Raw genomic sequence first — 16,515 nt, 5'->3', positions numbered from 1 at the left:
TAGAAAGCAGTGGCACCCCACTCCAGTACTCTTGCCTGGAAAATTCCATGGATGGAGGAGCCTGGTAGGCTGCAGTCCATGAGGTCGCTAAGAGTCGGACACAACTGAGCGACTTCACTTTGACTTTTCACTTTCACGCATTGGAGAAGGGAATGGCAGCCCACTCCAGTGTTCTTGCCTGGAGAATCCCAGGGACGGGGGAGCCTGTTGGGCTGCCGTCTATGGGATCGCACAGAGTCGGACACGACTGAAGTGACTTAGCAGCAGCAGCAGCATTCTACTCAGACTAACTCAAACAAGTGGAAGCAAAATGTCATAAATTTTTCTGACAGGCGAAAATTTGTAAGTTTTCTAAAATATATATTATACATGTTATTATATATGTATACAAAAGCTTTTCTCCTATGTTTGATAAAGACTTGAGAAAGAACATCAAAAAAAAAAAGAGATGGAGAAATGGGAAAACATAAATGAAATGGGAGCACTGAGCATGAAACAGAAAAAGTGAAGCAGACATGATAAAGGGTCAGACAGTCCAGTTGTCTCTGAGCATGGCTGCTCAGCAGAAGCGCAGCTGTGGCTTTGGAGAATAAAAGCAATACCTGGGCATTCGTATTTTTTCAAAAATTCCAAGATTATTCTGATATACATCTTGTTTACAGGTTTTTACAGGTGATTGCAGGCTTTTCTCGGAGAAGGCAATGGCACCCTACTCCAGTACTCTTGCCTGGAAAATCCCATGGACGGAGGAGCCTGGTGGGCTGCAGTCCATGGGGTCGCTAAGAGTCGGACACAGCTGAGCGACTTCACTTTGACTTTTCACTTTCACGCATTGGAGAAGGGAATGGCAACCCACTCCAGTGTTCTTGCCTGGAGAATCTCAGGGGCAGGAGAGCCTGGTGGGTTGACGTCTATGGGGTCACACAGAGTCGGACACGACTGAAGTGACTTAGCAGCAGCAGCAGCAGGCTTTTCTATTAAATGGTAGTCTTGGTGATACAGGATTCTATTGTTTTTCTGTTGACCAATCATGGTACAATGATATTAAATGAGTAATAGTTAACGAAATCACAAAAGCGAAAGATGTGTTTATCAGTTTTTTACAGTCAATAGCCAGACAAAAAATTATAACTAATTACAATTGCCTGCCATAATGGGAACATGATTAGCCTAACAATAAAAAATAATCATTCGCAATTTGGGGGGTCAAGCAGAGTGATAGGGTCAGTGGAGGTACATACACGAAAGACCACGCAGACAAGCGAAAGTCAGAAAAGTCGGCCGCGCCAAATCAGCTTTAGGACAGACGCTGAAAGAACTTCTCCAGGCAGGAGCACAAGCCTGTGTGTTCTTACCCAAGCTTCTCTTCCATGGGGAAAGCTGTGGTTCAAGAACAGTAGACCATTAGGGATTCCTGGCGGCCCAGTGGTTAGGGCCTTGTGCTTTCACTGCCAGGCCCAGGTTTGACTCCTGGTTGGTAACTGAGATCCTGTAATCCGAGTAGTGTGGTCCAGAAAGAGAAAAGGGAGAAAGAATACTGGATCGTGCTTTTGAGAGTGCCGTGAGCCAGAAATTTATTGAGAAACTTGAGCAGTACATGCTAGAACCAGATTCTCACTGACTGTTAGAGTCTCCCGGGCAAGTTTTAAAGGGAAGTCGCAGCATCAGTGCCTCCCACCCCCAGTCAGTGAGGGTGTGAGGTGCTTGTAGAGGCTCGGGAGATTCTGATTGTCTTCGTGACTTTGAAGCTTGTGGGGAGCAGCTCTAAACCGCCCCTCGAGTAGCTTCTGCCGCTGGCGCTTAGTTTTGGACCACCGTTTAGGCCACGGGACGTCCTCGCGCTCCGGTGCTGATCCATGGCTGGTTGCGGAAGTGGGGCCATCCTGGTTGTTTCTACATGTGGCACAGTCCCGTGGGCGCTGCTGGTCTGACTGAGGGTTCAGGGGAGCCCCAGGCATATGCTTTGGCTCCACTGAAAGCCTTGCTTTCTGCTTCTGGAATTTGGAGTTGACGTCTCATATGGATGTGGCCTTTAAGAACTGTTTTGAGCTTACCTTTTGTCCAGAGACGTGCAAGGTGCCTTTGATATTGCTGGTTTTATACAGGCTGGCCTCAGAGACATTGTGCATTTGGTTCCAGCACCCTGCAGTAACGTGAACGTAGCATTAACGTGAGTCATGTGAATGTTTTGGTTTCCCAGTGAATAATAAAAACTAGGTTTACACTATATTATAATCTGTTACGTGTACAATAGCGTTATGTCTAAAAAATGTACATTTTTGTTGTTGTTCAGTCACTGAGTTGTGTCTGACTCTTTGTAACCCCGTGGACTGCAGCTCACTAGGCTTCCCTGTCCATCACCATGTCCTGGAACTTGCTCAAAATCATGTCCATTGACAAAAATGTACATACCTTAATTTAAAAATACTTTATTGCTAAAAGATGCTAACCGTTGTCTGACCACCTAGGGTTAACAGAAGCCTTCACGTTGGAAAACAAAACCCAAAATATCTGTGAAGTGTGTTAAACGAGGTCTGCCTATGATGAAGAAAGAACTTAAAATAGGAAACTGGAGTTTTCAGGCTTAATGAGCCTCAGGAAGTCCTTAGACTTCTGGGGTGAAGAAGTGACTGTTCTACACACAAAGCACCTTTCCTTAGTATGTGGTCTCTGGGTTTCAGGTCTTGTGATTTTTTTCCCTGAGTTCTTCTCAAATAGCAGGCGTGGTGGACTTGTGCGTTTGCATAATGATGACTTGTGAAGCCTAGAGCCGCCGTCAGACGCGCATCTGTAGTGCCCATCGTTCAGGTCTCGGGTGCGCTGTGTGAGTGGTCTTGACTGAGTGACTGGATCCTGACTGCCTGGTGAGGGGATGGCTGCCCAGGTCAGTAGCTTGTCCAGGCGTTTCTTCTGATCCTGTCTCTCTGGGGATGTGAGGACCATCAGTCTGCACTGGTGGCGTTCCTGATTCCGTCTGCACTGACAGCTGGGGGTGGTGTGAGAGCCGGCACGGCTCCTGCCCCACGGCCCCTCCCTGCGGCCACCCCGGGGCTGGCGGTGAGTGACAAGGACAGAATTTCTGCAGGGCTAATGACCCAGAGTCTAGGGGGCGATGAAGCAGCGGCGCAGTGGGAACAGGTCTGTTGTCTGCTGCCACTCACCAGGGCCTTTTTTTTCTCTTTGTGGTTAGGAGTACGATGAGCCAATCTTGAAACACCTGCAGGATATAAAAGTGAAGTTTTCGGACCCTGGACAGCCTATGGTGAGTGCTGCTTGGTGTCAGAGGGTCAGGGCCTGAGGGTGATGGGCTGGGAGCCAGCGAGAAACGCGCCCGCTGCTGGGTGCCTCGAGTGCCGCGCCCACTCTCAGTCTCCCGCCTGGCTCAGCAGCGTGCGGGCCGCCTGGTGACTCGGTGGCAGGCGCAGCGGTCGGCCGGGATGCGCTGTGCCGTGCTCTGCTTTCTGAGCCGGTTTGTTTCCTGCGTCCTGTGGGCTGGTGTCAGCCTTCTCTCAGGTGCCCCCCAGGGTTCTGAGGACAGGATGTATATAGAGCGGGTTACAGGGGCGGCGGGCGCATCCTCAGGTACATGCAGTGCTTTAGCAGAGGTCCTCGGGGCTGGGGGAGGCCGGCGCCCTCGGTTTTGAGACTGACTCTGGTGGGTACGATGGAGAGGCGTTCCTCTGCTCCTTGAGCTGTGCTTCCCAGAATTCTTGCTTCTGTGGGCTGCGTGCCAGTGAGTGAGCCTGCCAGCCCCGCTCTCTGCAGCAGTCTCAGCACGAGGCTGCCTGCACTGGGTCCTCTGAGAGTGCCTGGTGGGGCCCATGCCAGCGCCACAGCAGCTGCAGCGCCACCTGCTGCCCGCCTGCCTGCGGCTCTGCATTTCAGGTCTTGGAGACACGGCGCCTGCGGACAGCAGGGCTTGTCCCCTTTCCTGTCCAGTATGTGGCCTGTGGGGCCGCACACCTGTGGCTGTCCCTTCCCTGCTGGCTCCACCCTGGAAAGATGTTCTGACACCCCTCTGCAGCTGCGGTGGGGGCCCTTCTGGTAGCGAGGGAGCCCCCTCTTTCCCGCCACAGCCCACTCATCGCAGGGCCTTCCCCTGTGGCTCTCTTCCAGGTGACACTCTTCCCCCGGGTGGGGCTCGCACCCCTAGAGGCGTCCTGTGGCAGTGAGCTGAGTGCGCTGCGACGACTGACCCCTTGTCCCCTGGGGTGGTGGGGTGTGCGTGCATGGTGTGTGTGTGATTTGATGACGCTGCCTTCCTCAGCTTCCCAGTGGGTGCGGGAGTGCCGTGCCAGGTGCTCCTTCAGGGCACCTTCCTGACCGCGGGTCTCGTCGCTCCTGCTCCCGCAGCTGGGCTTCACCGCTGTGCCACCTGGAGGCTCGGTTACACACGCCCCTCCCTCGTGCGTCTCCCTCCCACCCACACCCCCACCTTGTTCTCAGCTAGACAGAGGCCTAGGAAAGGAGGAGGAGGAGGAAAATGTGAAGGAAGGAAGGAACACCCTCGGCTTGGAGAGATGACAGGGGAGAGAGAGAAGTGAGTAATTCTGTCCATTCAGCAGTAGGGGGTGATGAAGGACAGTGGAACAGAGCTGTTGGTTAGTCCAGCCCAGTCCCCAGGGTGGCCCGTCCACGCCTGTGGTCACGACCCTCAGCAGTTCTGACGGAAGAGCGTATGCTGCTGGAGCCCATCGTGGAGATGGGTTTCCGGGGGACAGGTCAGGAGAGGCCTGGGGAGGGTCCCACTGACGCTCTCACTGCCTGTAGCTGCCTTCCTGTCTTGTACCAAAAGTTTGACTTCAGTTTTAGGTTCAAAGGATTCAACAACAAAACAAACCTCTTGTTACACACAATTTCAATTTTTTATAGAAGGTTATTTGACTTAATTTAATAAATGGTCATTAAAAGAAAAGAATAGAAACGACAGACAGAAGTGACCGTGCATGTATCACCAGGTTGGGCCCACAGCCCACACCCAGACTCCAGCAGGCTGGGGTCCTGACTGGGAAGGGGTCCTGGGCGGTGCGTCTGCCCCATGGAAGATCTTCAGATGGGAGTTTGGGGGTTTCCTGTTTACAGTCTCAGGCCACGAACCGATACCGTGATCAGTTTGTGCACAGAAACGTAGCTCTGATTTCACTTTAGCTTTCGAAATGCTGTTTGTTTCATCTCTAAGATCTATTAGACGTGAGGGGCTGGCCAGGCCTCCCGGGCCTAAGATTCCGGGAACCGTCCCTTCCTTATCTCGGGCGCCACCTGACTTGCTTGTGCTTGCAGGAGATGCGGGTTTGATCCCTGGGTCAGGAAGATCCCCTGGAGGAGGGCATTGCAACCCACTCTGGTATTCTTGCCTGGAGAATCTCATGGACAAGAAGAGCCTGGCGGGCTCCAGTGTGTCGGGTCACAGAGTTGGGCATGACCGCGGTGCATGCTTCTTACCGGCTGTTTGTTTCACCTCGTGCGTCATAAGACTTCTTAGACCCCGAGGGGCTGGCCAGGCCTCTGGGCGCTTAAGAGATTCCAGGACCCACTCCTTTTCTTATCTAGAGTGCCACCTGACTCACTGAGCTCGCGGGCAAGCCTGGAATCCGGGCAGGTCAAGAGCAGGTCAGAGCCCTGCTCCCCGCTTCTGAAGCCTGAACAGGACGGTTCTCTGTTTGTTTCCTTGATACTGTCCTGACTGCGGTGTGGTCTCCCAGAGCCGTGGTGTGTGCTTGTCGGCCTCCCTTCCCTGCTGCCTGGTCTCTGGCCGCCTGTGTCTGCCTCCCAGGCCTTCGTGGCCCTTCTCTTCCTCCTCCCCTTGCTGCTGTTAAGTCACTTTAGTCGTGTCCGACTCTGTGTGACCCCATAGACAGCAGGGATTCTCCAGGCAGGAGCACTGGAGTGGGTTGCCATTTCCTTCTCCAATGCATGAAAGCGAAAAGTCAAAGTGAAGTCGCTCAGTCGTGTCCAACCCTCAGCGACCCCATGGACTGCAGCCCACCAGGCCCCTCCGTCCATGGGATTCTCCAGGCAGGAGCACTGGAGTGGGCGCCGCTGCCCTCTCCACCTCCTCCCCTTAGTTTTCCTAAATTACTTTCCCAGCTGATTGTTGTACCCTTGGAATAAAAAGGGGAAGAGCTAACATGTAACTGGTGATGCCTGTGACCCCGGCTGCCTTCTGACTGCTCCTGCAGAGTAATCCTCGGGTGACCCATGGAGAGAGGGGTTTGTGATGCCGTGTTACAGGCGAGGAAGCAGAAGCACAGGGAAGTTGAGTGACTTCCCGGAATCTGACAGCGCCGATGGACAGAGGCCGTCCAGGCCCGGAGTGGGTTCACTGAGCTCTGGGGAAGCAGGGCTGAGGGGAAGGCCTGCACACGCTGCTGCTTCTGGCCAGTGTCCTTCTCAAATAGAACACGTTCCTCAAAACCGGATTATGGAGTCCCAGAGCGTTTCATTTTGTTAACGTTTGGTATCGCCAAATTGCCCTTTGCAGCACACGAGTGCCCTTGTTTCCCAAAATGCAGGCCAGTGCTGTGTTCCTGGGACTTCTTACCCAGAGAGGGGGTATCTCATTTTTTGTCTGTTTTGTCCTGTGGGTACACATGTCTTCTTTGTTGCCATCTGATTTGTTCCCACTGCTTTGTACCCCCTCTTGTCTGTTGAGCACTTTGTGAGTGAAGGGTGAGCGCGTCTGTGGTGGGTCCCAGAAGGCTTCTCTGCCCACGTGGAGTCTTGCGCTTTCACTGTGGGGCTGGGAGGAACTGCTCTGCCTGAGAGGGGCGGAGTGGGGGCTGGGCTGCAGCTGACCTCCCCCTCCAGACCCCCGCCTGCTGTGACCATGGGGCTGGGGTCCTGGGCAGCAGGCCCACGTGCCCACATGTGCACTCAGGCTGGCGGGGGTTTCCCTGGCCTGGCCTGGGCTCTACCTTTGGGCTGGTGGTTTTGCAGTAAAGACATGCTCGTTATGTGAGCACGCCTCCTGAGCTCTTCGGTATTCTGCCTTAGGGAGCGGGGTTCCAGCAGGCACTGTGTGGTTGGTAAAATCTGTCCCCAGTTACCTGTAGATTTTAAGTGGTGTTGACCCTGAGTTTTTTTTCCCAGTCTTTTGTATTAGAGTTCCACTTTGAACCCAATGACTACTTTACCAATCCAGTCCTGACAAAAACGTACAAGATGAAGTCAGAGCCAGACAAGGCCGATCCGTTTTCTTTTGAAGGCCCTGAGATTGTTGACTGTGACGGGTAAGAAAATGCCATTAAGCTTCTTTTTCTGAAACACACGAGATGGTTTTAAAACGCCACAAGTAAGGTGGAAGTTAAGAATAAAGCAGGAAGCCTTTATCTGTTTAAAAGCCCAGCAGACAGAGAGGGAAGTCAATGAAAGAGTCTCTCCTTTTGGGGATATGACGGCTGGCGCTGGGAAATGTGTCCTGCGGTTCCCTGGGCCAGCCTGTAGGGTGGTGGCCCAGTTTCCCCAATGTAATGCGGGCCTTGGGATCCTCAGTCTCCCAGAGGGACGCAGAGACCATGAAGCTGGTCGGCTCCTTTGGCAGGGCCCTGCTGAGTGAGTGGCCGGGCGGTGCAGGGCCGCGTGAGCACGTGCGGCCTCGGGACCCGGCACTCGGTGCTGTGGCCTTTGCACCACGGAGGAGGGCAGCTTAGAGCGTGTCCTCTCGGTTGGTTTGAGACAGTTTGGGAAATCATTTTATTCCTGATTGAAGCAGTTACTTACTGAACCAAGGACTTACCCTGATGCATTTCTCTGTGTGAGTGAGTATACAGAGCTTGATTAAAATTCTGCTGGACTCAGATGCCCAGAATGCTTTAGAAAGATTGTTGCCCAGGCCCAGGCCACCGAGTGAGGAGCCTTCCTCTCTGCACTCTCTCTGTTGGCCAGGGTGACTCAGAGGTCAGCCCCACCGAGGCCCGCTCAGCACCCCAAAGCCAGATGTCCTTCACCAGCCATCGGTCTTGGCAGCAGCCGGTGTGCTTTCCCCATCTAGTCCCGCTCACTTAGTTGCTGAGACCTTGTGCCTGAGCGGTGGCTTCCTGTGCACTGTGGGGTCTGTAAAGGGGCAGCGGTGACAAGCTGCTGCCCGGGCACAGTCATGGGAAGGACCTGGCGGGACCCTGCAGAGTGTCTGCGGGGCCGCCGCGCGGCCTCCTGCGCCTGCGGCCTCCGCCTCCTCGAGGCGTGCCCAGTGCCCACTGGCGGGTGCTGGCGTCCGGCTCCCGGTGAAGCGCCGGGCTGGGGCCTGCTTGCCAGGCCCACGGCGGTGACGGTCTTACCCTGTAGGTGCACCATTGACTGGAAGAAAGGAAAGAACGTGACTGTCAAAACCATCAAGAAGAAGCAGAAACATAAGGGCCGAGGCACCGTCAGAACAATCACCAAGCAAGTCCCCAACGATTCCTTTTTCAACTTCTTCAGCCCACTGAGAGGTGAGCAGGCCGGGTTGTGGCTCCAGTACAGGTGCGAATGGATTGCCAGTGACCGTCAGGGTGTCCCCCGGTCCTCTGGCGAGGATGGTGCTGTGAGTTGCCCTGCAGCTGCGGCTGTCCTGGGGGGTCCATGGGTACCCGTCCTGGCAGGCGGGGCCCACGGGAGCTCTGACACGCGCACAGCTTGTAGACCGTCCACCCCCCTCAGACTGGGGCGCGGAGCGACGCTTGGGCCGTAGGTGGGTGACACGCGTGGGCGTAGGGCAGAGGCAGGGCCGGGCGGCGGGCCTGTCCTCCCCCAGCTCCGAGCCCGAGACGGGACTCGGGGGGCCGAGAGCACGGCCGCATGCCGTCCTCACGTGACTTCCTCCTCCCGAGGATTCGACAGCCAGGCCTGCCGGCCGTGCTGGAGTACGGATGTGAGGGGAGAACACTTTATTTTCTGTGAACAGGAGCCAGTGCGGAACGGCAGCCCCGCTCCAGGTGATGGCGGCCCTTCGGGCTGTTTGTAGAGGCCGCCCGGTGGCGTCACTGGGCTCTGACCCCAAGCCGAGGGGCAGGCTGCCCGTCCCCACCCGGGGCCTTGTTTTTCACTGTTGTGGCTGTTGTCTCGGTTTGTTCTTGAGTCTGAAAGGTCCCAGGGTGTGTCAGTTTAGGGGATAAGATCAGCTGTAAACATGAGTCTCAAATTTCCTTGTTTGGAAAGATCCCTTTCAGAGCCTCACTTGGGAATGCTGGAGGTTTCCTGTGTGAACTCACCATGAAGAAGAGGGGCTTTGAATCCTAAATTCACTGAGCTTGTTGGACTTCCAGATAATTAATAGCAATTAAGATGACATTAAGTGGACTTGAGGATTTGGGGGCAGTTTAGCGGGGTTCAGAAACTATTCTGATGTGGTGGTTCCGTTGCTCAGTCGTGTCCAGCTCTTTTCAACCCCGTGGACCGTAGCACGCCAGGCTTCCCTGTCCTTCCCCATCTCCCCACGCTCACTCAGACTCAGGCCCATCGAGTCGGCGACGCCTCCAGCCGTCCCACCCCTGTCGCCCCTTCCCTCCTGCCGTTGAGTCCGGCGACGCCTCCAGCCGTCCCACCCCTGTCGCCCCTTCCCTCCTGCCTCGTGTTGTGGTTGCACAAGTCTGAAGGTGTCAGAGGTCACTAAGTTGTGTATTTGAAGTGGCTGAGTTTTAGGGTGTGTCACTGTTGTGAAACAATATTAAGTGATCCGCTCTATGAAAATGAGTAGAGGGTGATGGTGGGGGAAGGATGGTGGCGTGGTCGAGGGAGAAATTAAGATCAGTAAAAGGCCTTTTCAGATGTAGGAAACCACCTCTGCTGGTCCAGCGCCCCTGTGGTCTTAGTGCAAAACGGGCCCAGCAGTCGGGGAGCAAGCCCTTGTGATTGCTGCCCCAAGGCCAGAGTCCCAGAACCTGCATTTCGCTTGCATGTGAGGCTGGGGGCCACCCTGGGGGTGCGGCTCACACCCCACCGGGACAGACCTCACAGCGGTGGGGCGCCGGGGAGGTGGGGGACAGTGCGTGCCCAGCAGAGGTGACTCACGCACCGCATGCACATCGCTGGGCCCTGCTGAGCAAGGGTTCAGGCCCGCTCCTCTGTCACGCTCAGCTCTGTGCTGGGCTGTCCTGGCGTTTGGCGCTGGAGGCTCCGTGGCTCAGCTTCAGTGCGGGGTGTGGGGCGCTGCCAAGGGCAGCGTCAGTGCTGGCACCCCGCCCACCTGGAGCCGTCTCGGGAGGGGCGGTCAGCACTGTCCCCTCCCTCCTCCTTTGCAAGCAAACAGAAGTAGAGCCCCAGCCTAGCTGAGGTGTAGCGCCTCAGTGCCATGAGGACTTCCAGGGACTTAGAGTTTCCTGTTTTCTGTTGACTCATCACACGGAGTTACACGAGGTGAAGCTCCGCCCGAAGCACAGATGCACTGAGACCCGCAGTCTGGCTCCCCGTGCACCGTTCCTCCCACGACACTTTAACCCTCTGCCAGTTCTCTTCTGAAAGTGGCCTTCTCCAGCTGGGCCTGGGGGCTGGGAGACCCTGGGCAGCTTCAGTCTGCAGTGGGAGGAGAGCAGGTGGGGGCATCCCGCTTTGGCAGTTTCTGGTATACCATGCTGCTTATCTGTCAGCCAAGCGTCCGGGGGGCTTTAGAAAGGTGGGTTATCTGTGTAATCAGATGTTTTCTTTTTTCTAGCATCAGGGGATGGAGAATCACTGGTAAGATTTGCATTGTTACTAAGAATCTATTCTGCTGTTAAGGCCTATCTCCTGACTAGTTCGCTGCTTCCTTTTTAACCCATTCCTGCTCCCCTAAAAACCAGGGGTGAACCTGTATCCGTTGCACCGCGGTGTGGGACAGGGGCGTGCTCTGTGGGTGGGCTTCAGGGGCAGCCGTGTCCTTCAGCCTGCACCCAGCACTTACCTGCCTCTCCTGCAGTATGGCAGCGCCAGCGCCCAGCACCTTTAAACCAGGTCCCAGGCAGTGGGGTGGGGTCTGGTGAGAGAATGTGACATTTACCCCGTGGAAACAGGTAAGCACTGAGCTTCCCCTCCCAGGATGAAGACTCCGAGTTCACGTTAGCCTCCGACTTTGAGATCGGACACTTCTTCCGTGAGCGGATCGTGCCGCGCGCCGTGCTCTACTTCACGGGGGAGGCCATCGAGGATGATGACAACGTAGGTGGTCTGGGGGCGGGTGGCCTGGGGGGCCCTGCAGGGGGGCGGTGCTCTCTGGAGCCTGGGGCAGAAGGCATGGCCCAGTGCCCGAGTCAGCCTGTGCAGTGACGCCTTTCAGGCTGTCCTCTCCAGACCCACAGCTCACTGCTGCATGCGAGGTGTGTGGCTGGGGTGACCTCCAGACATGGGGACTGTCACTCAGCGCCATGTGGGGACTCTCAGAGCCGAGTCGTGCTGGCATGTGCGTGTTGACTCCAGAGAGAGAACCCCATGCTCCATAGGAGGACGGCCCCCTGGGCCAGCCCCTTCCGTTCGGCCTGGAGGAGTTGGCCTCTCGCAGGCAGAGCTTGGGAGCGGGGCCCCTGAGCCCGCCTGGCCAGCTGTCCCTGAGCCGTCACCCGAGACCATTGTCTGTCGTGACCACGGCCCGGGTGCCGCCAGCCTTCTTGCTGTGTGGAGGGGAGGTGTGCGTCCTGTAGTGTTGCTGGGAGCGGCTTAGTTGCCGTTTACTCCCTCGTGTTGAGCACTCGGAGGGGTCCTCTCTGGTGAGGTCTGTGGGGGCTCCTGGCTGAGCAGCGGAAGCTGGGCGGGGCTGCGCTGCTCAGCACCCTCCTGTGTGCTGCAGGCCCCAGGGCGGCGAGCGTGGGCCAGCTCGGGTGTGCGGCTGCATCGCCTGAGACCAGTGGGCTTCTTAGGTGCAGTCTGCCCCAGGAGCACGGACACGCCCGGCATGGCGTATCCAGGGGTCAGGAAAGTGCCCGGGTCATTGCTCAAGGATCAGCTTAGGAGACGCAGGTTGTACAGATTCTGATCCCATGCCGTCCAGTAGCACCTTCTGCAGCGAGGGCACCGTCCTGCACTCTGTCCACTGTGGCAGGGCTGGCACTGCATGACACTGGACGATGTGAGATACGGCCGTTGGCAGCTGAGGAGCCAGAGGATTGGATTTATCTAATCTGGCCAAGAAAGATCTAGTGGCTGCACACTGGAAACGCCCTCCAGACGAGGGTCCACAGGCCTTCTCGTGATCACATACCCACCACTGTAAACACCTGACGATGCCGCGTGTGTGTTTATTTACTCACAGTACACGCCAGGCAGCTCCTCCTGGTGACGTCTGTGTCTGTTTTCACTACTGATGCCATCAGCCACACCGCAGGTTCACGGTGTGGTCCAGGGGCTCACTCGGCCTGCAGGCCTGGAGCCCCAGCTCTGCAGGTGCCCGCGTGTACGCTGGGGCTGACGTAACCACTCCAGCTACTCTTCAGGCTCCTGATCGAGGAAGCGCAGGGTGTGGGGACAGGCGTGCGAGCCCCCGTGTCAGACCTGCTCAGAGCAGCACAGGGGCTGGGCGTCATATCGGGGTGGCGTGCACGCAGGCGTTTGGACTTGGGCTTCCACATGCTCGGAGCCTTGGCTCTGCCAGAATTTGAGGTGGCTGCACAGAGCTCTCAGAGGTCGGTCCAGGGTGAGGCGGTGCCTGTGGAGCCTCAGGAAACCAGCATGTGAGCGTGTGCAAGGCTGGTTCCCGTGGGACGGGCCGCCCACACTGTCAGAGGCTGCTCAGGACATGGGTTAGGAAGGAGCGCGCGACGTCCCCATCCTGCTGCTGCTCAGGCCAAGGGGATGTGCAGACCAGGCCCATGCTGCGCTCTGCTGAGTGCCTTTGAGCTGTTGATGAGGACTTTGGGAGGGGGGCTCTAGGAAGAAAGACCGTGAGAGAAAGCCTGCTCCATCTGCGGGTGCCTTGTCGATGCAGCCGACGGGAATGAGGTTCATGTAGTTTTGTTTGCTTCTGGGAGCAGCCTAATATCTGGGACTCGGCCGGGAGCCTGACCAGCAGTGTCCTTGGACACATAAGAGGTTGGGTCCAGACGTTCATTCAGCCACAGTGTTGGAGTTTCTCCTGGCATACTTTAAACACCAGGTTTTATTACATTCCTAGGTACAGATGAACGATTTCCCCTTGTCTGAGATGTAGGGTGACACTGAGAGTCCTGTGTGTAATAAACCATGCGGCTGGTTGACTTAGATCAGCCTGGTTCCCGGTTGGACACGGCGCAGCCCACGCTGACCGGCTCCTGGGCCCCAGCCCCACCCATAGTCTTTGTTTGGGGCGGTTTTCAGATACCTGGTGTCCCACGAACATGGCAGGACACGGCAGGAGGTGGGCTTCTGCGCGGAGGCTGGGCCACTGTGGGCACGGGGCAGGCGCTGTGTCTGGGTCAGGCTGCCACTGTGCTTTGTAAAAACCTCTTTCCTTCCCTTGCAGTTTGAAGAAGGTGAGGAAGGAGAAGAGGAGGTAAGAGCTGGCTCACGTGAGACGCCGTTCCCCGAGGTCGTCCTCGGCCCTGTCTCCTGAGTGGACGGGGGCTGTGGGGTCTGACTGGCCACGATACCCTTGTCTTGTGGGGACCTGCCCTGGAGGCCCTCGGCCCTGGCGAGCGCTCGCTACGACGCGCAGATGGGTGGCAGTGTCGAGTCGGACCCTGCAGTTGGCTGACGAAAGTGCGTCTTACAAAATAACCATCGATCAGACCAATCCACTTGGTCAGCAGTATGTTTACTTCAGGGTCATCTGTGAGAAAAGTGGCCAAAGGAGGGATTTGGTTGAGTGTGGGTGATCGTGATTGTAGCCAGTTTCCTTGTGAATCAGAGGAGTCCTGTCTGCTCAGCGCGTTGTCCCTCCTTTTGATGCAGGAGCTAGAAGGAGACGAGGAAGCGGAAGACGACGATGATGCCGAGATTAACCCCAAGGTGAGTTGTCGGGAATCCCCACACCTGTGTCTGCTGTACTGCTGAACTTTTAAAACACATTCCTAGCTTTGAGCCGGGCTGTTATGAACATGTGCCTGTCATTCTCTAATTAAAAAAGTTAAAATTGTACCAGAAATATACTCGGATGACGAGCTGTTTAGATACCTGATAAACAATTTGAGTGTTAAATGGCTTTCCAGCTCTTTCTCAATCTGTGTCTTATTTATGTAAACTTATTCTGGAGAGCAGCTTTATGTTCTTTATCTTTATGGTGTAGTTGGCAGCGTGAATAAACCTTTTTGTTTTGTGTTTGTTTTTGGAAAAAGTACAGAGATAGGGTTTGGTTTGTCTTGATGACTAGAATAGAGGAGCAGCAGGCATAATTTTACAGTTGTAACTGTACTGAGACTAGTGAGGAGATACGTCTCAATAGCTTAGATAATTCGAAATAAACCAGGAAGCTTTGCAAAAACCAACAAAGAAGCACCTGATGGGGATGAGTGGCAGTCCCAGTGATTTACACGTAGTTAGGTTTCACCTGCCGTCTCAGATGAGCTTACATCAAGGAGCTTGCCCCTTGGCGCGTATTTTAAACACAGAGCTGTGTTGCTGCTGCTCTGAAGCTGCACTGAGAGCTCTCTTGCGTGCTCATAGGAAAGCTATGGCTCACCTGCCCCTTAGGACTAAGGGTGTCACAGCCATCAGAAGACTAGCTGTGCTCAGCGCTGTGGGCTCTAAGGAGACGTGGTTGTCTGTCTCCCCAGCTCGGGCCCGAGGCTGGCCATGGGTAACCGGGTCTGAGTGTTCCGTGGCACCAGCTGTGTCTACGAATGCACGCTCACAGTGGTGCTTCCTTCTGGGGAAGGGTGTGAGTGCGTTGACCACCTCAGCGTAGCATGCAGGTACTGCTCTGGGCACGGACTCGGACACGTTCATCTTCTCTAAGCCAGCCTGTCCCTTTCATGGTGGAACCGTGCACACCAGGGCCCTGAGTGCCTCGCCCTTCGCCGTCAGGTGAGGAGCCGTGCCCTGCCTGCGCCCAGGTGTATGTGCCTGGCTGCTCTGCAGCCCTCGGGGGCTGAGGCACATGTGCACAGTGGGATTCCAGGCCAGAGGCAGACGGCTCCAGCGGCTGCCTCTGACTCCAGGGCCCGCCTGCCGCCCGTCCCGCACGGCACTGAGGCTGCTCACTCCTCCTGTCCTGTCGTCTCCCGTCGTCGTCGTCCGCCTCTTCTCTCCATGGCCAGGCCTCCTGTCCTGTCTCATGTCTGGGCCTTCTAGAAGAGCAGCCTCACCTGGTGACCACAGAAGGAGGGGATGGCCAGCACTAACCATGAGGGCTTGGGTGTGTTTTGCTGGTCGGGGGCGGGCGAGAGGGACCGGGGCTCGTGGTGTGCGGGGCCCCTGTCAGCCTCGCCGCAGGGTCCGGTCTGGTCCTCTGGGGCCGTGAGGGGACAGCGCTGTTCCTGCGGTGCTCCTCTTCAGAGGACTCTCAGGTCAGTCTGCCACGAGCAGAGGGCAGTACGGAAGAGGGGCTGTTTGGGCATTACAGGTGCAGGTCTGCGTGTGAGGTTTCCCATCGTAGGGTTGATACTGTGCAGCCCTTTGGCACCATGGGAAATTGTGGCTCTTTCCCCCTGTTTACTCTTGTGCATTTCACTTTCTCTCATGCTGATGGTTCCTTTCAATTTTTTTCCCCATTTTAGGTGTAATTTTTGTCTGTTAATCATTCATGCGTTTCTAGGTAAGGTGGAATTCCATTCATTCATACCTTCCAAACTTGTGGTCTGTGTTTTGTAACGATGCCACGTTGTGACGGGTAGCGTGTCCAGGGCCGCTTGGTGTGTGCGGGGCTGGACAGGGCTTTCCAAGAGCGGGTGTCTGCTGTGTGCACTTTGAAACCCAGCCGACAGAAGCCACGTCGGGCTCCTGCTGGCGGAGCCCAGGGTTTGTTGCCAGCCAGGTAGTGGCGATGTCACTGGTGTGACGCCTCTGTTGACAGCGGGGCTGCCCCCCTTCCCAACCCTCCACCCCCCGCTCCCCACCCCGAGTGAGAGGCTGGACCAGGATGCCCAGGCCCCCCAGCAGGGCCAGCCTGCTGCCCACTGTGACCCGCCCCCCCCCAACGTGTGTCTGCTGCCCGTTCATTCTGCTTAAGTTCAGGTGTTGTGCAGACTGGCAGGGAGTAAAGGGTGGACGTTAATGTGCCAGAATGTTCTGTCTTGGGAGCTGCTGGTGCCAGCATCCCGGGGGGGTTGCTGAGTGCTGCGGAGGTTGCCGAGGTGTGTGCGGCTCGACTAAGAAGCGGCTCCAGACTGAGGCCGTCCGCCCCGTCCCCTGCGGGGTCCCCTGCTCGTGGCTCTGCCCGTGTCACGAGTCCCCCTCATGGACGCCGCTGTTGGCTCCTGTGGGAAAGGGAGGGAGGTGCGAACAGGAGACCCGTGTGAAGCCGGGGTGGCAGTGTCGGCATCCAGGCGGGAGCAGGGCTCCCCAGCCTGCGCTTGTGTGGGGGGCTCCCGGAAGAGCAGGGCTGTGTCTGCACCTCCGAGCTGGAGAGGGCGTCTGTCTGCACCCCGTCCCTTCGCTCTGGCGGGCTGGCTTTCTCAGGAAACCGAGGCAGGCAGGCGGACGGGGCTACAGAAGCTTTTG

The 16,515-nt window shown here is 56.4% G+C and overlaps 1 protein-coding gene across 1 annotated transcript in view; it reads left to right on the top strand.

Moving 5' to 3' along the window:
- NAP1L4 (nucleosome assembly protein 1-like 4) overlaps positions 1 to 16,515 on the top strand; it is a 53,689-nt gene that overhangs the window by 33,907 nt on the left and 3,267 nt on the right. Inside the window, exons 11-17 of the mRNA XM_010837808.1 lie at positions 3,191 to 3,262; positions 7,090 to 7,229; positions 8,284 to 8,429; positions 10,628 to 10,650; positions 10,990 to 11,109; positions 13,382 to 13,411; positions 13,810 to 13,866. Of these exons, the coding sequence (XP_010836110.1) occupies positions 3,191 to 3,262; positions 7,090 to 7,229; positions 8,284 to 8,429; positions 10,628 to 10,650; positions 10,990 to 11,109; positions 13,382 to 13,411; positions 13,810 to 13,866 (588 nt within the window). The remainder of the gene's footprint in view (positions 1 to 3,190; positions 3,263 to 7,089; positions 7,230 to 8,283; positions 8,430 to 10,627; positions 10,651 to 10,989; positions 11,110 to 13,381; positions 13,412 to 13,809; positions 13,867 to 16,515) is intronic.

The sequence above is a fragment of the Bison bison genome, unplaced genomic scaffold, assembly GCF_000754665.1.
Source record: "Bison bison bison isolate TAMUID 2011002044 unplaced genomic scaffold, Bison_UMD1.0 scf7180017864080, whole genome shotgun sequence".
NCBI classification, from domain to species: Eukaryota; Metazoa; Chordata; class Mammalia; order Artiodactyla; family Bovidae; genus Bison; species Bison bison.
The sequence above is the reverse complement of the archived record's forward strand: the minus strand, read 5'-3'. Positions and strand labels throughout refer to the sequence as shown.